This window comes from Manis javanica, chromosome 7, assembly GCF_040802235.1.
Source record: "Manis javanica isolate MJ-LG chromosome 7, MJ_LKY, whole genome shotgun sequence".
Taxonomy (NCBI): Eukaryota; Metazoa; Chordata; class Mammalia; order Pholidota; family Manidae; genus Manis; species Manis javanica.
The window spans coordinates 177,125-202,860 of record NC_133162.1 but is presented as its reverse complement, the minus strand read 5'-3'; the positions used below and the strand labels follow the sequence as shown (position 1 = coordinate 202,860).

At 41.2% G+C, this 25,736-nt stretch overlaps 1 protein-coding gene across 1 annotated transcript; it reads left to right on the top strand.

The window, feature by feature from the left end:
* Window positions 1–1,600: 1,600 nt before the first annotated feature.
* LOC140850320 (olfactory receptor 13A1-like) lies at window positions 1,601–3,904 on the top strand. The gene has a single exon (XM_073240067.1). The coding sequence runs from the start codon at window positions 2,175–2,177 to the stop codon at window positions 3,117–3,119; it is 945 nt and encodes a 314-aa protein (XP_073096168.1). The 5' UTR covers window positions 1,601–2,174; the 3' UTR covers window positions 3,120–3,904.
* Window positions 3,905–25,736: the final 21,832 nt, after the last annotated feature.

Genomic DNA, 25,736 nt, shown 5'->3' with positions numbered 1-25,736 from the left:
TATTGGCTATTCTAACAAGTGTCAAGTGATATGTCATTGTGGTTTGATTTTCATTTCCTGATGTTTAGAGCATCTTTTCATATACCTGTTTTCCACCTATATGTCTTTGGGGTAGCATCTATTCAGATCCTTAGCCCATTTTTAATGAGATTTTTTTTTTGCTACTGAGTTGTGTGAGCTCTCTACATATTTTGGATATTAACCCCTTACCTGATATATGATTTACAAATAACCTGTCCCACTCAGTAGGTTGCCTTTCATTGTGTTGATGGTTTCCACTGCTCCACTCTTTACTCTGACTTAACTGCACCTGAGCTCAGGGTATATGTGGGAAGTTGTTTGCTGAGAACTGTGCTCCACAAAGACTTTGCTTTAGAAGTGGTGGTTAAGGGCCTGGGGAGGTATCAGAAAGAAGAAGGCCAACAGACATCTTAAAGGCCAGAGAAGACAATTCTCCAGCCTAGAACATTGCTCAGATTTCTCAGCCCTTGAGATATGCCTATATAAGAAGGTATATATTTTAACTGCTACCAAGTTATGGAGATTAACTGTCGGATAAAGAGATCAGATGAAGGAGGAGAGGAAAAACCTAACATATGAAGAGGAATGCTTCCCCTAGACGCAGGTTCCCTAAATCTACAGACAGGAGTTACAGCTACATCACAGGAGAACCCCTGCTCAGTCACCGAAGCAATCCCCTGAAGGGTATCTGGACGGAGCTGAAGAGGCAAGAGGGCCAAGCTCAGCACAGGATGCTGCAGGCGTCGTTCTGTTAAGAGGACGCATCCTTGACACAAAAGCCCCAGCGCAGGGGGCTGAGTTTGAGGTACTGGCCGTGGTGCTGAACAGCAGGCGGCGAGGCGTGGCGCTGGCCGTGGTGCTGAACGCGTTGAGGCGCTGTGATGAATGCCTCCATGCTCCGTAGGGTTTGCGGTGCAGTTGCTGGCTGGCCACCTGGCGGTGACACATAAGGGGGACACAAGTACAAGAGTATAAATGGAGTGACGCTTGTCTGTGAATCATGGCCGGGGCACACCAGCGCTGCACTTGTGTGAGCTCGCTTCCCCGAGGAAATGAGGTTGAAACGACAATGTGAAAGATGGTGTATTATTTTTTGTGGAGAAGAAGAGAGGTGCATGATATGAGGAAAGGAGTTCATGCCATTTACAGGATTTCATCTCCAGTAATAAATGAAAAGAGAAGGGAACAAATCCAAGAGGACCTGAGAGGTTCACAGGAGGGTGGCTCCAGGCGGCTTAGTACTGGACCTATCAGGGGGTGGGGAGTACCTCCTTATGAAATTCATGCACATTTCTGGTTGGCCGAGGTCTAACTGTATTTATGTCCCAGAGTATAGTCTCTCCAGAGTAAAGTCAGAAAAATGAGTGAGAAAAACAACTGTAGGGTCCGAGAGAGCAGCGCATGTGCTTGGTCACGGCTGAGAAGTGCGGAGTCAGCAAATCAGATAACTCTCCCCCTCCCCGGACCCCCGACCCCACCAAAGTGAAAGGATCAAGGTCATGTTTGAGCAGAGGGACTGATGAGGTTGAGGTCCACATGGAGACAGGCTGCTGGGCACCACAGAGGACCTGTGGTGGGCTCCAGCCAGGCAGCTAGCCAGAAATAAATTACTGAGGCTTTCAGGACTGAAAACCTCATGCCCATTTCTGATGGAAGACCATGCATATGCGAAAGAGGGTAGGTGACTCTGTCAGTGACATGGAGAGGTCACTACCAAATATCCTTGGGGGAAAAGCCAGTGAGTCCAAAGAAGTAAAAGACATAATCCCAGAAAAGATGCTCATGCCCTTGGAGGATGGTGAGTATTTTACTTCCTCATTACAGAAGTCTATGCTGCTTGGATTTTAAAAGAAATAGGCATAAAAACTTGAAGCTATGTTCATTTGGGAGGAATAAAATGAAGAGAAGAGCATTATTGAAGACAAATAATATGTGTGGCTTCTGATGGCCTCCAGGGCTGAGCAGAGGCTATTGGGTCCAGAGTGATGGCTGTTTAAGCAGAGAGATTATAAGGACCTAGAGAAAATGGAAAATGAAAATAAGGTGATGATAATCCTTGCACTTGTATTGACCAATAGTAATAAACCCTTTCTTTCTAGTCAAACTATGGAGTAAGAAAGAAACTTCAATCTCTGTGAACTGATTGAAATATCATGCACACAGCCATGAGTAACCAGACACTGGTGACAGAATTCATCCTGCGCGGTTTCTCAGCAGCGCCACAGCTCCGGGCTCTCTTCTTCATCCTCTTTCTCTCCCTGTACACCATGGCGCTCTCTGGAAATTCCCTCATTGTGGCAGCCATCGCCTTTACCTCCAGGCTCCACACCCCCATGTACTTTTTCTTGGTCAATTTGGCTGTTTTTGATGTTATCTGTGCCTGCACCGTGGTGCCCAAGCTGCTTGAGATGCTGGTGGCAGAGAAGAGAGGCATCTCTTACTGGGGCTGCGTGGTCCAGTTGTACTTCCTGACGTGGTCTCTAGCAGCAGAATTACTGCTCTTCACCGCCATGGCTTATGACCGCTACCTGGCCATCTGCCAGCCTCTGCACTATGGATCCATGATGAGCCCCAGGGTGTGTGTGGTGCTGGCTGGGGCTGTGTGGGGCATCAGCGTGCTCGGTGCTGGAGTCAATGCCTGCCTGATTTTACGGTTGACCTTCTGTGGGTCCAACGTGATCGATCACTTCTTCTGTGAGATCCCCCCTCTGCTGCTGCTGTCCTGTTCCTCCACGTACGTGAATGACATCATGTCAATTATGGCTGACATCTTCTTTGCCGTGCTGAATTTCCTACTTACCATGGTGTCGTATGGCTTTATCATCTCCACCATCCTGAAGATGCGTACAGCCGAGGGGAAGAGGCGAGCCTTTTCCACCTGCTCCTCCCACCTCATCGCCGTCACCATGTACTACTCCACCATCATCTACACCTACCTGAGCCCTGGCTCCAGCTACTCTCCTGGGACGGGCAAGGTAGTGGCTGTGCTTTATTCCACTGTGAGCCCCACATTGAACCCTCTCATCTACACTCTTAGGAACAAGGATGTCAAGGCAGCTCTCAAAAAAGTCTTGATGCTCATTGTGGAAAAAGTGTAAATTGGCAGTCTCTAAAGTTTGTGTTCTTTGTTGCTTTCTCACCTGATCCTTGTGAGATGTGTCCTACTTGTTATTAATATGTTATTTCTATGGGGTTGATGCTGACATTCTCAATGCCCCCTGTTGTGAAAACATTCCTTCATTGATTCACCAGAGCATCCAAATTTGATGTGGAGTTCAACCCCCTTTTACTGAGAGTTTGGGGTTCCTACAAATGAACACATCGTAACAAAGAACAGATTCATTACATCTCACACAGCTTGGACTTCTCACCAACCTAGAGTCTCTACCTACATTGTATAAACCTGCACTGGGAAGCTGTCAGTTCAATTCCATCAAGAGTGCCCTTGTAGAGCTACCCAAATTTCTGCCCAGGCTAAATGGATCATGGCCCAAAATGCAGAATAAGTTTCTCCTGTGATGGTTAACTTTATGTATCAACTTGACGGGTCTAAGGGATGCCCAGACAACTGGTAGGACATTATTTCTGGGTATGTTGGTGAAGGTGTCTCTGGAGAAGAGTAGCATTTGAATAGGTAAACTGGGTAAAGGAGGTTGTCCTCTCCTGTGGGAGTGGGCATCCCCCAAATTGTTGATGGCCTGAATAGAGCAAAAGGGGAAAGAAGGGTGAATTCATTCTCTTTGACATTCAGCTTCAGACTAGTACTTACACCACTGTCCCCAATTCTCACACCTTCAGAATTTGACTGAATCACACCATCAGCTCCTCTGGGCCTTCAGCTTGCAGAAGGCAAGTTATGGGTCTTCTTGGCCTCCATGATCACATGAGCCAATTCTGATAATAAGTCTCCATATCTGTGTATAGATGTATATGCACATTATATTGTAAAATACATAATTATACATAGAGTATATATAGTATATATATAATTATACATATGATATACATATATGTGCATTATATATGTGTGTATGTATACATATACATATCAGCCATCAGAAGTCTACATGTACGTATATCTCCAGTTGGTTCTGTCTCTCTGCAGAACCCTGATAAAGACATGTGCCTTCCCATTCAGACTGCCATGGAATCCCTGGTCCAGAGATACACTAGGAACTGCATGACCCAAGACTACACCCTCTTTGAGTCTTGTGTAGACATTACTCCTTCTGTATGGAATGTGCTTTACTTGGTTGACTGACACTTAATTTAGATCCTTGCTGCATGTTACATCCTGAATCTTCATTTACCAGACTGAGTTGGGTCCCTCCATCACCTGTTCTCCTAGATTCTTCTTATTGCCTTCAGAGCTAATCATGCAGCTCATTATTTGATTAATATCTCTGTGTTTCATGAGGGGAGGAGCTGCTGTTTCTGTCACCAATACATCCTCAGCAGGAGAACAGGACCTGGAGCACAACAGGCAATGAATCATTGGAAAACAATCCACTGCACTATGCTGTTTTGCATATCAGTGCAGGAAGGAGATATACATACTCTACTGTTCAACAGTTTCCTTGCTAGCTTTCCTTGTATATGTACACAAGGACACAGGTTCCAAGTTGTTTCTCGCATCTCTTTGTGGAGTAGCAAAGGTGGAAACCACCTACCTGCCAGATAGTAGGAAGTGGATAAGCAAGCCATGAATTCATCACACATGATATATCATCCTGAATCCATACACACTAGTATGGACATACATCACAAATGGAATATCATGTTGCAAGTGTCATATCAATGTGGACATACAGCAAAAGCAGATGTCAGTAAGAAAAGCCAACCAAAAATTGATGTGCATAGTTGTACGCATGTCATATTTATAAAAGCATTGAAAAAATAGGCCATATTATTTTATCAAAATAAATGTATACAAACACATATGGAAACAAGGCACTCAGTCTTCAGGATAGTGATTATGTCAGGAATGCAAGGAGGGAAAAAAATTAAAGAAGGAGTTGAGTTGCAGCTGTATTTTTAAATTTCTTACTCAGAAGTAAAAAGTAAATATGGCAAGACGTCAGCATCTTGACCTTTCACAAGATTAGAAGTACTAAAAATAACAAAAGAATCACCTGGAATGCTCATTAAAGCCTGATGAATCAGAGTCTGCATTTTACAGGCTCCTGCTGTAATGTGAGCACCCCTCATATTTACCCATATCAATTTACCCATGTTACCAGTCTTGTAAAAACAAGACTGTCTGCATCTCCCCCTGTCTACCCTCCATGGGGTCGGATGTGAGTTTTCCCTCAACACAGGGAAAGCTATAGGCCTCCCTCCACAAAATTTCTCTGTTTAGCAGATAATTTAAGTTTTCACTCATCAGTATAGAATGTACATATCCTGTTTGTTTAAGGAAAAGTTGTCAATATCATATTCTGAGTTTTATTATTTATTATTAATTATTTTTATTATCATTTTTAATGGATTTTTAAATTTTGCTATCATTAATGTACAATTACATGAACAACATTATGTTTACTAGGTAAAGGAGTAAGCCATGACACCATAAAACTCTTAGAAAAAAATAAAGGCAAAAATCTCTTGGACATTAACATGAGCAACTTCTTCATGAACATATCTTCCCAGGCAAGGGAAACAAAATAAAAAATGAACAAGTGGGACTATATCAAGCTGAAAAGCTTCTGTACAGCAAAGGACACCATCAGTAGAACAAAAAGACATCCTACAGTATGGGAGAATATATTCATAAATGACATATCTGATAAGGGGTTGTGTGTGTGCATGCTCTCTACCAAACATTTAAGGAAGGGATGATACTAAGTCTATGAAACATCTTCCAGGGAAGGGAAAGACTAAAGAGCTCCTGAGTTATTTGACAAGGTTAGAGTTACCCTGACTCCCAAAACAGATGAAAATGGCATTATCAGGAAAGAAAGCGACATATCAGAGCAAAATAATGCAGGTTTAACCTGATAGTACATAAAGGGTAGGCATCATGCTAACTGAAGCTTACTCTAGGAATGCAAGTCTGGTTAAATATTTTAAAATCAATCAGTATGGTTCACATTACCAACAGACTTTAAAAAGCATATATTTACATCATGACATGTAAAAAAATCATGTGACAAAACTCAACATGCATCAGTAATAAACTTTCCAGGGAAAATAAGAATTAAAGAAAACTGTCTTAAACTGACAAGGGGTATCTACAAAAACCCACAGCTCACACTATATTTTACAGTGAAAGATTGAATGCTTTCTCTCTTAGATCATAAGCAAAGCAAAAGCATCCAACCTCATCATTCCTATTTAACATCACACTGGAAGCAACAGCAAGGGAGATAAAGGCAAAGAAAGATAATAGTCAGCCAGGCATGCAGATCTGTGAGCAAGGAAGGAACTATTTCACTGCACACACAGCATGATTTTCTAGGTAGGAAAACCCAAAGAGTCTACAAAAAGTCACTAAAATTAATAAGTTAGTTTAACAAGGTCACAGAATACAAGGTTACTATACAAAAATATCAAATATTTTTCTGTAAACAAGCAATGAAACGATTAGAAATTAAAAATTTTGAAGTGCCATTTTCAATAGCATCAAAAAGTAGGAATACTTACTTATAACTAAATATGTGCAAAATTTGTATGCTGAAAACTAAAACTTTGATAAAATAGAAAATGACCTAATAAAAGGACAAATATACTAGGTTAATGGAATGGAAAACTTGACAGGGAAAAGTAATCACAAAATACATTTCTGATAAAGGATTTGTGTCCAGACTATAGGAAGAACTTTCAAGATTCAACAACATAAAAAAGACCCAGTGTTAAAAGTAGCAGTGGACACTGTACCAGTAATTAAATACAGATGGCAAACAAACACATAAAAGCATGTCAACAACATTACTCACTAGGAAACTTCAAATCAAAACCTACTAGGGTGTCCAAAATTGGAAAGACCGGCAATAGCACGTGTAATGAGGATGTAGAGGAAGTGGGACTCCAGCACTGCCAACCAGAACATAAAATAGTGAAATAGTTTGGGAGGTTCTTACAAAGGTAGATATACACCTTCCATATGATTTGGCCATTTCATTCCTAGGTATTTACACAAGAGAAATGAAGACATATAACCATATGAAGACTTGTACGCAAGTCTTTATTTGTAATGGCTTTATTTGTAATGGCTCCAAGATGAAAATAATCCAGTGTCCACCAACAGGCGTGTGCATAGACAAACTGTGGTGCTGGTGCAGCCACACGATACAGTCCTTCTTGTCATTAAAAGGGATAATTGATACATGGTACAATACAGATGGATCTCAAATTATTATACTGAGTGAAATAAGCCAGACCTAAAAGGAGTCTCTACTATTTGACTCCATTTTATAAAATTATGAAAAGCAGACTCATCTATAGTGATAGAAAGCAGATCCATGGACTCTTGGGGCTGATCCGGGTGGTGCAGAGGGACAGGAGAAAGCCACCAGGAGCCATGAGGAGATCACAGGATTATATTTATGTCAAGACTTGTCAAATGGCACACCTTAACTTTGTGCAATTCATTCAATGTTAGTTATGTCTCAACACAGCCATTTCAAAAAGAGATACTGGATCTCAACTATGGCCTGAAATTATAAATTTATACAATTTATAGAGAAAATTGTCACAATCTTGAGGTAGGCACAGATTTCTTAAGGCACAAAAAGCTCTTTCAAAAGTAATTTTCTAATTTTGTAAAAATTATAAAGGAGAAAATATAAAAGATAAATTGGATTCCATCACACTACCTGATTTCAAACTTACTACAAGGCTATAGTACTGTAAATATTGTGGTAATGGCATAGGATGGACACACCAATGGAATAGAATTAAGAGTCCATAGAAACTCATAAATATTTGATCAATTGATGCCTGACAAGGGTGTTAAGACAATTTAATAGAAGAAATAACAGTATCTTCAACAAATGGTGTTGGGACAATTGTATATTCACATGCAAAATAACTAAATTATAAGCGCCCTACCTCACACCATATACAAATACTAACTCAAAATGGATCAATGACCTAAAAATAAGTGCTGAAATCATAAAACTTTTAGAAGAAAGCAGATAAATCTTCATACCATGGATTTGATGATGGATTCTTAGATATGACCCCAAAGGCATGATCAACAAAATACAGAATGATTTAATTGAATATCATCAAAATTAAAAAATCTCTAATGAAGACCTAATACTCATCCTCCTTAAAGTTTTCCAAAAAGTAGAAGAGGAGGGAATACTCCCAAACTCATTATACAAGGGCAACATCACTCTAATACCAAAACCAGGCAGACACCACAAGAAAGAAAATTACAGACCAATATCCCTGATGAACATAGATGCAAGAATACTCAACAGAATACTAGCAGACCAAATTCAAAAATACATCAAAAAGATCATCCATCATGATCAAGTGGGATTCATCCCAGGGATGCAAGGATGGTACAACATTGGAAAATCCATCAACATCATCCACCACATCAGCCGAAAGAAGGACAAAATCCACATGATCATCTCCATAGATGCTGAAAAAGCATTCAACAAAATTCAACATCCATTCATGATAAAAACTCTAAACAAAATAGGTATAGAGGGCAAGTACCTCAACATAATAAAGGACATGTATGACAGACCCATGGCCAACATTCTACTTAACAGCGAGAAGCTGAAAGCTTTTCCTTTAAGATCGGGAACAAGACAAGGATGCTGACTCTCCCCACTTTTATTCAACATAGTTCTGGAGGTCCTAGCCATGAAAATCAGACAGCACAAAGAAATACAAGGCATCCAGATTGGCAAGGAAGAAGTCAAACTGTCCCTGTCTGCAGATGACACGATACTGTACATAAATTACCCTAAAGAGTCCACTCCAAAACTACTAGATTTATATCTGAATTCAGCAAAGTTGCAGGGTACAAAATTAATACACAGAAATCTGTTGCTTTCCTATACACTAACAATGAACTAGCAGAAAGAGAAATCAGGAAAAAAATTCCATCCACAGTTGCATCAAAAAGAATAAAATACCTAGGAATAAACCTAACCAAGGAAGTGAAAGACCTATATTCTGAAAACTTCAAGACATTCCTAAGAGAAATTAAAGAGGACACTAACAAATGGAAATTCATCCCATGCTTGTGGATAGGAAGAATTCATATTGTCAAAATGGCCATCCTGCCTAAAGCAATCTACAGATTCAATACAATCCCTATCAAAATACCTACAACATTCTTCAATGAACTAGAGTAAATAGTTCTAAAATTCATATGGAACCATGAAAGACCCCGAATAGTCAAAGCAATCCTGAGAAGGAAGAACAAAGCAGGGGGAATTGCACTACCTGACTTCAAGCTCTACTACAAAGCCACAGTAATCAAGACAATTTGGTACTGGCACAGGAACAGACCCATAGACCAGTGGAACAGAATAGAGAGCCCAGATATAAACACAAGCATATGTGGTCAATTAATATATGATAAAGGAGCCATGGATATACAATGGGGAAATGACAGCCTTTTCAACAGCTGGTGTTGGCAAAACTGGACAGCTACCTGTAAGAGAATGAAACTGGATCATTGTCTAACCCCATACACAAAAGTAAACTCAAAATGGATCAAAGACCTGAATGTAAGTCATGAAACCATAAAACTCTTAGAAAAAACGTAGGCAAAAATCTCTTGGACATAAACATGAGCAACTTCTTCATGAATACATCTCCGTGGGCAAGGGAAACAAAAGCAAAAATGAACAAGTGGGACTATATCAAGCTGAAAAGCTTCTGTACAGCAAAGGACACCATCAGTAGAACAAAAAGACATCCTACAGTATGGGAGAATATATTCATAAATGACAGATCCAATAAGGGACTGACGTCCAAATTAAATAAAGAGCTCATGCACCTCAACAAACAAAAAGCAAGTAAGCCAATTAAAAAATGGGCAGAGAAGCTGAACAGATATTTCTACAAAGAAGAAATTTAGACGGCCAACAGACACGTGAAAAGATGCTTCACACCACTAATCATCAGAGAAATGCAAATTAAAACCACAATGAGATATCACCTCACACCAGTTAGGATGGCCACCATCCAAAAGACAAATAACAACAAATGTTGACAAGGATGTGGAGAAAGGGGAACCCTCCTACACTGCTGGTGGAAATGTAAACTAGTTCAAGCATTGTTGAAAACAGTATGGAGGTTCCTCAAAAAACTAAAAATAGAAATGCCATTTGACCCTTAAATTCCACTCCTAGGATTTACCCTAAGAATGCAGAAGCTCATTTTGAAAAAGACATATGCACCCCTATGTTTATTGCAGCACTATTGACAATAGCCAAGAATTGGAAGCAACCTATGTGTCCATCAGTAGATGAATGGATAAAGAAGATGTGGTGCATATACGCAATGGAATATTATTCAGCCATAAGAAGAAAACAAATCCTACCATTTTCAACAACATGGATGGAGCTAGAGGGTATTATGCTCAGTGAAATAAGCCAAGCAGAGAAAGAGAAATACCAAATGATTTCACTCATCTGTGGACTATAAGAACAAAGGAAAAACTGAAGGAACAAAAGAGCAGCAGAATCACAGAACCCAAGAATGGACTAACAGTTACCAAAGGGAAAGGAACTGGGGAGGATGGGTGGAAAGGGAGGGATAAGGGGGAAAAAGTGGCATTACACTTTGCACACATAATGTAGCAGTTGGGGGGGACACAGGAAAGACAGTATATACAGAGAAGACAAGTAGTGATTCTATAGCATCTTACTATGCTGATGGACAGTGACTGTAATGGGATATGTGGGGGGACTTGATAATAGGGTGAGTCTAGTAACCATAATGTTGTTCAACTAATTTTACACTAATGATACCAAAATAAAATAATAAAATTAAATAAAAATTAAAAAATTAAAATTACAATATTTTTTAAAAATTAAAAATTCTCATGCATCAAAGAATAGTACCAAGGGAGTGAAAAGCCAATTTAGAGGGTGAGTGAAAGTGTCTACAAATCAAATATCTGATAAGGGCCAGAACATATAAAGAACTCTGATGAGTTACAAAGAAAAATACAAACAACCCAACTTAAAAATTGGCAAAGCTTTGAATAGATATTTCTCAAACAAGGTATGCAAATGACCAACAAGTGCATAAAAAGATGTTCAACATCATTAACTGAGGGAAATGCAAATCAAATCCACACTGAATTACCACTTCACACTCAGAAGGATGGCTATAATAATTTTAAAAACAAAGGAAAATGACAAAGTCCTATTTAATATGTGAGGAAATTGAGGTCTTCATATATTGCTGGTAAGAATACAAATTTGTTCAGCAACTGGAAAATAGTTTAGCAGCCCCTTAAAAAGTTCAACATTGAGAGGCAGAGCCAAGATGGCGGCATGAGTAGAGCAGTGGAAATCTCCTCCCAAAAACACATAGAGCTATGAAAATATAACAAACAAAACTCTTCCTAAAATAGAGACCAGAGGACACAGGACAACATCCAGACCACATCCACACATGCAAGAACCCAGCACCTTGTGAAGTGGGTAAGATACAAGCCCCAGCCTGGCGGGACCCGAGCGCCCCTCCCCCCATCTCCTCGCTGGTGAAAAGAAACCGGAGCAGTTTTTTTTTTTTTTTGGCGAGTGCTTTTTGGAAGCCTTAAAGGGACAGGGACCCCGTTGCTAGGGAGGCAGGGCAGCAGGACCAGTGAGCAGTGCCTGGGACCGGTGCCTGAGGACAAAGATCACGTGTTTTTCCTTATGGGACCGGTGGGCGGGTGCCTGAGACTGGCGCCTGAGGACGGAGGAAATCGCACATTTTTCCCACTTTTTTTTCTCTTTTTGGCAAGTGCTTTTTGGAAGCCTTAAAGGGACAGAGACCCCGGTGCTAGGGAGGCACAGCAGCAGGACCGGTGAGCGGGTGCCTGGGACTGGCGCCTGAAGACAAAGAATATCGTGCGTTTTTCCCTGCGGGACCAGTGGGTGGGTGCTTTCTGGAAGCCTTGAAGGGACAGGGACCCCGGTGCTAGGGAGTCAGGGCAGCAGGACCAGTGAGCGGGGGCCTGGGGCCAGTGCCTGAGGAAAAAAAAAATCATGTGTTTTTTTCCTTTTTTTTTTTTTCTATTCCCTCTCTTATTGTTGCTGTTGTTGTTTTGGTTTGGAGAGTGCTTTTTGGAAGTCTTAAAGGGGCAGGACAGGACACTTAGACAAGAGGCAGGGAATCTGGGGATCTCTGGGCACTCTAACCCCCTGGGCAACAGGGAGCACAGAGGCCCCTTATGGAGAAAAATAGCCTCCCGGCCGCTCCCCCTCCAATGGGGCTCCACCACTTTGGAGGAGCAGCCCCAGCCAGGCCATGCCCACAGCAACAGCAGAGATAAACTCCATAGCAAACGGGCAGGTAGCAGAAGCCCTGTCTGTGCACAGCTGACAAGCATAAGCCACTAGAGGTCACTATTCTCCCAGGAAAGGAAGGCCACAAACCAACAAGAAGGGAAGCTCTTCCAGCGGTCACTCGTACCAGGTCTGCAAACTATCTCTATCACCATGAAAAGGCAAAACTACAGGCAGACAAAGATCACAGAGACAACACCTGAGAAGGAGACAGACCTCACCAGTCCTCCTGAAAAAGAATTCAAAATAAAAATCATGAACATGCTGACAGAGATGCAGAGAAAAATGCAAGAGCAATGGGATGAGATGCAGAGAAAAAAGCAAGAGCAATGGGATGAAGTCCGAAGGGAGATCACAGATGTCAGGAAGGAGATCACAGAAGTGAAACAATCCCTGGAAGGATTTATAAGCAGAATGGATAAGATGCAAGAGGCCATTGAAGGAATAGAAGCCAGAGAGCAGGAACGTATAGAAGCTGACATTGAGAGAGATAAAAGGATCTCCAGGAATGAAACAACACTAAGAGAACTATGTGACCAAACCAAAAGGAATAATATTCGTATTATAGGGGTACCAGAAGAAGAAGAAAGAGGAAAAGGGATAGAAAGTCTCTTTGAAGAAATAATTGCTGAAAACTTCCCCAACCTGGGGGAGGAAATAATCGAACAGACCATGGAATTACACAGAACCCCCAACAGAAAGGATCCAAGGAGAACAACACCAAGACACATAGTAATTAAAATGGCAAGGATCAAGGACAAGGAAAGAGTTTTAAAGGCAGCTAGAGAGAAAAAGGTCACCTATAAAGGAAAACCCATCAGGCTAACATCAGACTTCTCAACAGAAACCCTACAGGCCAGAAGAGAATGGCAGGATATACTTAATGCAATGAAACAGAAGGGCCTTGAACCAAGGATACTGTATCCAGCATGACTATCATTTAAATATGATGGCGGGATTAAACAATTCCCAGACAAGCAAAAGCTGAGGGATTTTGCTTCCCACAAACCACCTCTACAGGGCATCCTACAGGGACTGCTCTAGATGGGAGAACTCCTAAAAAGAGCACAGAACAAAACACACAACATATGAAGAAGGGAGGAGGAGGAATAAGAAGGGAGAGAAGAAAAGAATCTCCAGACAGTGTATATAACAGCTCAATAAGCGAGCTAAGTTAGGCAGTAAGATACTAAAGAAGCTAACCTTGAACCTTTGGTAACCACGAATCTAAAGCCTGCAATGGCAATAAATACATATCTCTCAATAGTCACCCTAAATGTAAATGGACTTAATGCACCAATCAAAAGACACAGAGTAATAGAATGGATAAAAAAGCAAGACCCATCTATATGCTGCTTACAAGAAACTCACCTTAAACCCAAAGACAAGCGTAGACTAAAAGTCAAGGGATGGAAAAACATATTTCAGGCAAACAACAGTGAGAAGAAAGCAGGGGTTACAGTACTAATATCAGACAAAATAGACTTCAAAACAAAGAAAGTAACAAGAGATAAAGAAGGATACTACATAATGATAAAGGGCTCAGTCCAACAAGAGGATTTAACCATTCTAAATATATATGCACCCAATACAGGAGCACCAGCATATGTGAAGCAAATACTAACAGAACTAAAGAGGGAAATAGACTGCAATGCATTCATTTTAGGAGACTTCAACACACCACTCTTCCCAAAGCATAGATCCACCGTGCAGAAAATAAGTAAGGACACACAGGCACTGAACAACACACTAGAACAGATGGACCTAATAGACATCTACAGAACTCTACATCCAAAAGCAACAGGATATACATTCTTCTCAAGTGCACATGGAACATTCTCCAGAATAGACCACATACTAGCTCACAAAAAGAGCCTCAGTAAATTCCAAAATATTGAAATTCTACCAAACAATTTTTCAGACCACAAAGGTATAAAACTAGAAATAAATTCTACAAAGAAAACAAAAGGGCTCACAAACACATGGAGGCTTAACAAAATGCTACTAAATAATCAATGGATCAATGAACAAATCAAAATAGAGATCAAGGAATATATAGAAACAAATGACAACAACAACACTAAGCCCCAACTTCTGTGGGATGCAGCGAAAGCAGTCTTAAGAGGAAAGTACATAGCAATCCAGGCACACTTGAAGAAGGAAGAACAATCCCAAATGAATAGTCTAACATCACAATTATCGAAACTGGAAAAAGAAGAACAAATGAGACCTAAAGTCATCAGAAGGAGGGACATAATAAAGATCAGAGAAGAAATAAACAAAATTGAGAAGAATAAAACAATAGCAAAAATCAACAAAACCAAGAGCTGGTTCTTTGAGAAAATAAACAAAATAGATAAGCCTCTAGTCCAACTTATTAAGAGAAAAAGAGAATCAACACAAATCAACATAATCAGAAATGAGAATGGAAAAATCACGACAGACTCCACAGAAATACAAAGAATTATTAAAGACTACTATGAAAACCTATATGCCAACAAGCTGGAAAACCTAGAAGAAATGGACAACTTCCTAGAAAAATACAACCTTCCAAGACTGACCAAGGAAGAAACACAAAAGTTAAACAAACCAATTACGAGCAAAGAAATTGAAACGGTAATCAAAAAACTACCCAAGAACAAAACCCCGGGGCCGGATGGATTTACCTCGGAATTTTATCAGACACACAGAGAAGACATAATACCCATTCTCCTTAAAGTGTTCCAAAAAATAGAAGAAGAGGGAATACTCCCAAACTCATTCTATGAAGCCAACATCACCCTAATACCAAAACCAGGCAAAGACCCCACCAAAAAAGAAAATTACAGACCCATATCCCTGATGAATGTAGATGCAAAAATACTCAATAAAATATTAGCAAACAGAATTCAACAGTATATCAAAAGGATCATACACCATGACCAAGTGGGATTCCTCCCAGGGATGCAATGATGGTACAACATTTGAAAATCCATCAACATCATCCACCACATCAACAAAAAGAAAGACAAAAACCACATGATCATCTCCATAGATGCTGAAAAAGCATTTGACAAAATTCAACATCCATTCATGATAAAAACTCTCAGCAAAATGGGAATAGAGGGCAAGTACCTCAACATAATAAAGGCCACATGTGATAAACCCACAGCCAGCATTATACTGAACAGCGAGAAGCTGAAAGCATTTCCTCTGAGATTGGGAACCAGACAGGTATCCCCACTCTCCCCACTGTTATTTAACACAGTACTGGAGGTCCTAGCCACGGCAATCAGACAAAACAAAGACATGCAAGGAATCCAGATTGGTAAAGAAGAAGTTAAACTGTCACTATTTGCAGATGATATGATACTGTACATAAAAAACCCTAAAGACTCCACTCCAAAACTACTAGAACTGATATCGGAATACAGCAAAGTTGCAGGATACAAAATTAACACACAGAAATCTGTAGCTTTCCTATACACTAACAATGAATCAATAGAAAGAGAAATCAGGAAAACAATTCCATTCACCATTGCATCAAAAAGAATAAATTACCTAGGAATAAACCTAACCAAAGAAGTGAAAGACTTATACTCTGAAAACTACAAGTCACTCTTAAGAGAAATTAAAGGGGACACTAATAAATGGAAACTCATCCCATGCTCATGGCTAGGAAGAATTAATATCGACAAAATGGCCATCCTGCCCAAAGCAATATACAGATTTGATGCAATCCCTCTCAAATTACCAGCAACATTCTTCAATGAATTGGAACAAATAATTCAAAGATTCATATGGAAACACCAAAGACCCCAAATAGCCAAAGCAATCCTGAAAAAGAAGAATAAAGTAGGGGGGATCTCACTCCCCAACTTCAAGCTCTACTACAAAGCCATAGTAATCAAGACAATCTGGTACTGGCACAGGAACAGAGCCACAGACCAGTGGAACAGATTAGAGACTCCAGACATTAACCCAAACAAATATTTTCAATTAATATTTGATAAAGGATCCAAGGACATACAATGGCAAAATGACAGTCTCTTCAACAGATGGTGTTGGCAAAACTGGACAGCTACATGTAGGAGAATGAAACTGGACCATTGTCTAACCCCATATACAAAGGTAAACTCAAAATGGATCAAAGACCTGAATGTAAGTCATGAAACCATTAAACTCTTGGAAAAAAACATAGGCAAAAACCTCTTAGACATAAACATGAGTGACGTCTTCTTGAACATATCTCCCCGGGCAAGGAAAACAACAGCCAAAATGAGCAAGTGGGACTACATTAAGCTGAAAAGCTTCTGTACAGCGAAAGACACCATCAATAGAACAAAAAGGAACCCTACAGTATGGGAGAGTATATTTGAAAATGACAGATCCGATAAAGGCTTGACGTTCAGAACATATAAAGAGCTCACACGCCTCAACAAACAAAAAGCAAATAACCCAATTAAAAAATGGGCAGAGGAACTGAACAGACAGTTCTCTAAAAAAGAAATACAGATGGCCAAGAGACACATGAAAAGATGCTCCACATCGCTAATTATCAGAGAAATGCAAATTAAAACTACAATGAGGTATCACCTCACACCAGTAAGGACAGCTGCCATCCAAAAGACAAACAACAACAAATGTTGGCGAGGCTGTGGAGAAAGGGGAACCCTCCTACACTGCTGGTGGGAATGTAAATTAGTCCAACCATTGTGGAAAGCAGTATGGAGGTTCATCAAAATGCTCAAAACAGACCTACCATTTGACCCAGGAATTCCACTCCTAGGAATTTACCCTAAGAACGCAGCAATCAAGTTTGAGAAAGACAGATGCACCCCTATGTTTATCGCAGCACTATTTACAATAGCCAAGAATTGGAAGCAACCTAAATGTCCATCGGTAGATGAATGGATAAAGAAGATGTGGTACATATACACAATGGAATACTACTCATCCATAAGAAGTGGAAAAATCCAACCATTTGCAGCAACATGGATGGAGCTGGAGAGTATTATGCTCAGTGAAATAAGCCAAGCGGAGAAAGAGAAATACCAAATGATTTCACTCATCTGAGGAGTATAAGAACAAAGGAAAAACTGAAGGAACAAAACAGCAGTGGAATTACAGAACCCAAAAATGGACTAACAGGTACCAAAGGGAAAGGAACTGGGGATGATGGGTGGGCAGGGAGGGATAAGTGGGGGAAGAAGAAGGGGGGTATTAAGATTAGCATGCATGGGGGGAGGGAGAAAGGGGAGGGTGGGCTGCACAACACAGAGAGGACAAGTAGTGATTCTACAACATTTTGCTAAGCTGATGGACAGTAACCGCAATGTGGTTGTTAGGGGGGACCTGATATAGGGGAGAGCATAGTAAACATAGTACTCTTCATGTAAGTGTAGATTAAAGATTTAAAAAAAAAAAAAGAAAGAAAGAAAGAAAGAAAAGGGGGATTACTCCTTGATAGGATAAAACTATTGGTAAATCAAAGATCAACGCATGCTTTAAATATCCTTAATGTTGATCACTTAAAGGGTGTCAGATGATCAGCTATGGAGGTACTCTTTTCTGATAATATTCCTTTCTCTTAATAAAAAAAAAAAGAAAAAAAAAAGCAGCTACTGTGTGCTGACCTCCAATGAGTTCTGCACAGTGGTATAGAGCGCATGTCAAAGTGTGGGCAAAGGGTCTGTTTGTTTCTATGCAGAAGATCAAGGCCTAGCTTGGATACCCAGAAAATGAACTAAGATATGATATGAGGAGGAGCTTCCGGCATCAGCACTCTCTGGAGGACTTGTGCCTGGGGATGATCATCAAAAAGCCTCCACAGGGATCTGGACGATGCTGCGGTTGTGGCTGCATCCAGCCCACCGTCTCCTGGACTTGCCATAGGAATGAGGAGGGAGATGTCTAGGCTGGCATGTGCATACAGTCAGACAACAAATTTGACCAGATCTGTACTGTTGGAACTCAACTAGGAGGTGGGAGGGGTGCAAGGTATAGCACTCCAAAATCTTATGACTATAGACTATCTATGGTTAAAAGAACATATGGGATGTGAACAGATCCCAGAAATGGGCTGCTTTAATTTGTCTGATTTCTCTCAGACTGTTCAAGTACAGTTGGACAATATCCATCATATCATAGACAAATTTTCACAAATGCCTAGGGTGCCTAAATGGTTTTCTTGGCTTCACTGGAGATGGATGGTAATTATAGATTTGCTTTGTTTATGTCACCGTATTCCTATTATGTTAATATGTGTGTACAAATTAGTTAGTAGTTTAAAACCTATACATACTTAAGGTACTCTACAAGAAGATATGTCAAAGAAATAATCAATCCTCCCATGTTTCCTTCCATATGCTACCTCTATAGCTTTTCTTCTTCCTTCCTAATTACAACCCTTAAATAGAATTCGTGCCTCATATCGAATTTACCGAGTATCATAATTCCTCCAGGTGGTAAAGATACCTCGAGACAAGTGCTGGGCATAGAAGCCACAGGGCATAAATCTGCAAAGAAGTAAAAAGCTAACCCTTTCAAACAATATGGCTTCTCTCTCACTTACCAACTTTACATTTCCCTGTATGGCCCCGGAAGATGACTGGTTAGCCAGAGACGGGTAAGATTCTTCAAGGGAGGAACAACCTAAGACAGGCACAGTCGCAGGGGGGCCATCAGGTGAGAATTTGGGAATCAACAGAGGTGAGGCTCAGAACCTCACCCCCCCTGCTTTGAGAGAAATCTTCTGCATCCGTGGATGTTTTGCTGCCCTTGTCTAGGCTGGATTAATACTTAGTCCATAGGCACACACCTGATCATCTGATCATCTACATTTGCCCTCTTACAGCACTAAACTATGTTTTCTACCTTTATCTTGCATCTACCTACCACGCCAGCATTTTATTAAAAATAAAAATAATAATAATAATAATAATAAAGGGAGAAATGTGGGATCCACATATAAATCAAGTACAAAAATCAAACGAATATTCATATTTGACCTGATTGTTTATAGGTCATAATGCGTAATCAAAACCGAAAGTTTCTGTGATGAATGCCCTTGTACTGTTCACCATGTAAGAATTTATTCACTAGTAAGAATTCGTTCACCATGTAAGAACTTGTTCGTTATGCTTCAGAAGATTGGAGACTGACGAGAATTAGACTTGAGATGGATTAATGATTGTACATTGAGCATCGACCCCCCTATACTGAATTTTATTGTTGTTAACAACCATTTGATCAATAAATATGAGAGATGCCCTCTCAAAAAAAAAATATCCCATAAAAAAATGGTTAAAAGGTGGTGAATTTGTGTTAGGGGCATTTTGTCATAATAAAATTAAACTAAAATGAAAAAAAAAAAAAGTAAACTCAAAATGGATCAAAGACCTGAATGTAAGTCATGAAACCATAAAACTCTTAGAAAAAAACATATGCAAAAATCTCTTGGACATAAACATGAGCTACTTCTTCATGAACATACCTCCCCACGCAAGGGAAACAAAAGCAAAAATGAACAAGTGGGACTATATCAAGCTGAAAAGCTTCTGTACATCGAAGGACACCATCAGTAGAACAAAAAGGCATCCTACAGTATGGGAGAATATATTCATAAATGACATATCTGATAAGGGGTGGACATCCAAATTATATAAAGAGCTCATGCACTTCAACAAACAAAAAGCAAAAAATCCAATTAAAAAATGGGCAGAGGAGATGAACAGACACTTCTCCAAATAAGAAATTCAGATGGCCAACAGGCACATGAAAAGATGCTCCACATCCCTAATCATCAGAGAAATACAAATTAAAACCACAATGAAATATCACCTCACACCAGTTAGGATGGCCAACATCCAAAAGACAAACAACAACAAATGTTGACAAGGATGTGGAGAAACGGGAACCCTCCTACACTGCTGGTGGGAATGTAAATTAGTTCAACCATTGTGGAAAGCAGTATGGAGGTTCCTCAAAAAACTCAAAATAGAAATACCATTTGACCCAGGAATTCCACTTCTAGGAATTTACCCTAGGAATTCAGAGTCCCAGTTTGAAAAAGACAGATGCACCCCTATGTTTACCGCAGCACTATTTACAACAGCCAAGAAATGGAAGCAACCTAAGTGTCCATCAGTAGATGAATGGATAAAGAAGAGGTGGTATATATACACAGTGGAATATTATTCAGCCATAAGAAGAAAACAAATCCTACCACTTGTAACAACATGGACGGAGCTAGAGGGTATTATGCTCAGTGAAATAAGCCAGGTGTAGAGAGACAAGTACCAAATGATTTCACTTGTATGTGGAGTATAAGAACAAAGCAAAAACTGAAGGAACAAAACAGCAGCAGACTCACAGAACCCAAGAATGGACTAACGGTTACCAAAGGGAAAGGGACTGGGGAGGATGGGTAGAAAGGGAGGGATAAGGGGGAAAAAGTGGCATTACAGTTAGCACACATAATGTAGTTGGGGGGAATACAGGGAAGGCAGTATATACAAAGAAGACAAGTAGTGATTCTATAGCATCTTACTACGGTGATGGACAGTGACAGTAGGTATGTGGGGGGGACTTGATAATGGGGGAGTCTAGTAACCATAATGTTGCTCATGTAATTGTACATTAATGATACCAAAAAATACCCCAAATCAACACTTAAAAGGAAAAACATTTAAAGGAGAGATAATATCCATCCTCCTTAAAGGATTTCATAAAGTAGAATAGGAGGGCATACGTCCAAACTCATTCTATGAGGCCAACTTCACTCTAATACCAAAACCAGACAAAGACACCACAAAAAAAAAGAAAATTACAGACCAGTAGCCCTGATGAACATAGAGACAAAAGTAGTCAACAAAATAGTAGCAAGCTGATTTAAAAAATACATCAAGAAGATCATCCATCATGACCAAGTGGGATTTATTCCAGGGATGCAAGGATGGTACAATATTCATAAATGAATCAATATCATACACCACATCAACAAAAAGAACAATAGATCTGGCACAAGAACAGACCCATAGATCAATGGAACAGAATAGAGAGCCCTGATATAAACCCAAACATATATAGCTAATTAATGTCTGATAAAGGAGCCATGAACACACAATGGGGAAAAGACAGCCTCTTCAACAAATGGTGTTGGCAAACCAGATCGCTACAAATAATAGAATGAAATGGGATTATTATCTAACTCCATACACAAAAGTAAACTCAAAATGGATTAAAGACCTGAGTGTAAGTCATGAAACCATAAAACTCTTAGAAACACAGGCAAAAATCTCTTGAATATAAGCATTAGCAATTTTTTCCTGGACACATCTCCTCAGGCAAAGAAAACAAAAGCAAAAATGAACAAGTGGGACTACATCAAACTAAAAAGCTTCTGCACAGCAAAGGACACCAACAGCAGAACAGAAAGGCATTCTACAGTATGGGAGAATATATTCGTAAATGACTTGTCTGATAAGGGATTAACATCCAAAATATACAAAGAACTCCTACAACTCAACACACAAAAAACAATAACCCAATTAAGAAATGGGTAGACGATATGAACAGACACTTCTCCAAGAAAGAAATATAAGTGGTCAACAGGCATAAGAAAAGATGCTCCACATCACTAATCAACAGGGAAATACAAATTAAAACCCCAGTGAGATAATCTCACACCAGTTAGAATGTTAAAAACAAGAAATAACAAATGCTGGCGAGAATGTGGAGAAAGGGGAACCCTCCTACACTGCTGGTGGGAATGTAAATTAGTTCAACCATTGTGGAAAACAATATGGAGGATCCTCAAAAAATTGAAAATAGAAATACCGTTTGACCCAGGAATTCCACTCCTAGGAATTTACCTGAAGACAACAAAATCCCTGATTCAAAAAGACATATGCACCCCTATGTTTACTGCAGCACTATTTACAATAGCCAAGCTTTGGAAGCAACCTAAGTGTCCGTCACTAGATGAATGGATAAAGAAGATGTGGTACATATACACAATGGAATACTATTCAGCTATAAAAAGAAAAGAAATCCTCCCCTTTACAACAACATGGGTGGACCTAGAGGCTACTATGCTTAGTGAAATAAACAAGGTGGAGAAATACATACCAAATGATGTCACTCATTTGTAGAGTATAACAACAAAGCAAAATGGAAGGAACAAACAGCAGCAGAGTCACAGACACGGAGAAGGGACTAGTGGTTACCAAGGGGGAGGGTGTGGGGTGCGGGGGAAGAGGATAAAAGGGAACAATAATTTGCAATCACAATATGAGCTGGCCACAAGGATGGTGGTACACCATGGAGAATACAGTTAGTGATTCTGTAACATCTTACTACGTTGATAGACAGTGACTGCACTAGAGGGGGTGAGGATTTAATAATATGGGTAACTGTTGAGCCACTGTGTTGTATATTTGAAATCAACATGAGATTGTATATCAATGATACTTTAATTAAAAAAAGCAGGCCCACGTGATAAGAAGTCTTATAATAATTCTTTACTGTGTAATACACACGAGTAGCTAGAATTTCTCCAAGCGTGGTTTTCTCCAGGTGCTTAGCTGATCTCCTGTTTCAGCCGAAGCAGGCACCTGATTAAACCAGACGAGAAAACTAATGCTGATCATCTATCCAACAGGTATTCATCAGGTGCCTGCTCTGGGACAAGCACTGTTCCTGCCAAAAGGGAGGCACTCAGGGCACGGAGCAGTGTGTGGCCCCCAGGAATCTCCATTCTGTGCTCTGCTGGCGTGGGGATGGTGTTATGAGCTTTTCTCATCCTATCCTCCATCCCATGAAGCTGAATCAAATATGTTGTCCAGGAAAAATGGCCCTGCCCTTCTCCCTGGGTCCATGCAGTCTCGGGAGCCCACTCTTGATGGGCTGACTTCTCCCCAAAGACACCAGGCAGTAGCAGGGAGCGCTGTTGCCCCTGGTCCCCTGGGAGGGGTGGATTCTGTAGCTTCCTGAGCACTATTTATGTGAACTTTTACCAGAAGGTTAGAGACAGGAAAATCAGGTGCTTCCCTCCCTTCCCTGCCCTAAATGAAGCACTGAAGACATCACTGAGTGACATACACACCGGCCTCTGTGGGCGGGAGTTGTTTAGGAGCTGCCCTGTGACAAACCTCAAGGTGAACACAGGACCTTGTGTGTGGTCTGGGGTCCCTGTGTCGCCTGACTTCCTTCCTCATTCATTCTTTTGCCCTATAATGTGCAATGTCATCGTATGTTTTACCTTGTAAAATAACTTGAATGAATCTTTTTTGAAACAAGTTTATTTTTCACTCTGCAACACTATTCACTGCTTTTAGTCTTTTATTCCTGCTGAAAAAAAATCCTTGGCATAGAGACCACATGGAACTTCAAAAAGAATTATGTGTTTCTGTGTTTGGGACCCTAGCAGCATGGTATGACCTGCTTTTGCAGATGAGAACGACCAGTGGGAAGTGTCTCCTCTGCTCTGGCCATTGTCGCTTGAGCTGTGCTCGCAGATCGTCCTCTTGAATCAGGTACTTTGTCAAGACAAGTGCGCCTCTTAAGTAAATATTTGCAACAGCAGTTTTGGACTTTGAGAAGTGTTGCAAACTTGGAGCTGAAAGCACTGATTTGTATGTGGGAAGAGTCAAAAGTTACTGAAATAAATCCAACAAGCATTGATTGGAGGCTCACTAAAAGCAGGCTGTGTGAGACAGGCTGCAGGGAAGCACACAGAGTGACCATGGCTCCTTCTGCAGCCTGGCAGAATGAGCCAAAGGTGGCCTTTAGGGGACTAGCACCCAGCTTGGAAGATGGGAGGCAACTCCAGAGCAAGACCAACATCAATATCTTTCTGCCTAAAGGGGACAATGAGTCCCTACTTTGTGACCTGGCTTTCACCTGATCCTAGAACATGCTGCTCTGCCAGCAACCGTCTTGCACGAGGTCATTCACACGACTGGACAGTCACTCTCAAGGCCTCCCATCTGGAGAGCTGCTGTGTCAGCTTATCCACTTTCCCTCCTTCCACAAAGCCGAGGCAAACTCGAGTGGTGTCGGCTCCTGTCAGAGAGGAGGAGTCCCTGCCCCGGATATGGGAGCGCGCCGGGATCACATGCAGCCCGCAGAGGACACTGTAATGATCTTATCCACAGCTGTTTGTAAGCCAGCTAGGGCTTAGGGGCTGTAGGGATGGAATGGATGCATTCTGCACATGGGAGGAACATGAATTTGGGGGCCAGGGTAGAATGCAATAGACTGGATATGTCCTCCTGGATTCCTGTGGTGAAACCCTAATCCCAGTGTGAGTGAACTGGGAGGTGGGGCCTTTGGGGGGCCATTGACTCATGAGGGTGGTGCTTCCATGATGGGATTAGTGCCCCTGTCAGGAGAGACAGGAGAGCGAGCTAGCTTGCTTTCCGTCACATGAAGACTCAGCAACAAGGTGCTGTCTACCGCCCGAGAGAGGCTTTTGCCAGAAGCCCACTGTGCGGGGCCCTGCTCTTGGACTTCCAGCCTCCAGATTCTGAGAAACGTATTTTGGTTGTTGATGAGCCACAGCTGCTGGAACTGACAGGCCTGGCCGCGGCCTCTCCCTTTGTCCACCCTGCTCCCACCAACCCTCTCTTCCCATTTTGCTAAATGGGGCTCAGATCAGAATGGGGCTTCTTAAGCCAGGACTGACTTTCCAAGGTGCTCTTACCCCTGGCTAGTGCTCGCCTGGAGGAGACAGCAGGACCCACAGTGGCTGAGCACAGCTTTGGACTCTGTCAGCGGGGAGGCCACCTGAGACTCCAAGCTGCCAAACACCACTGCCTGACAAGGTGGTCACGCTCGCGGCCCCAGCCTCCCTCCCAGCCTTTTACTGTTCCTTTGGGCACTTCATGATTCTCCTAGACTGTTCCTCAGACCAAAATCCCCAAAGCAGGTGAACAGACGTTTTCCTCTGTTTCTCTGCTGTGTGGGTGTGATGTGGCTCAGGGAGGGGGAGGCGTCCCCCCACCCCCGTTTATTGGCTTGTCAGCGTTGGTTTCAGGCAGTGCCCAGTGGAGGACTGGGTGGGAAGGCAAGATGAGCCAGAAAGTGTGCCCAGGGATATGCACCTCCTGATCACGGAGTCTGTGATATGTTGTCTCACACAGGGATGGGCCCTGAGACAGGGACATTGCCCTGGGTCACCAGGTGGGTCCCATGTCATCAAGGGTCCTCACAGGGGTGGCAGGATGGTCAGTGCGGAGATTGGGGGAGGTGCACTCCTGG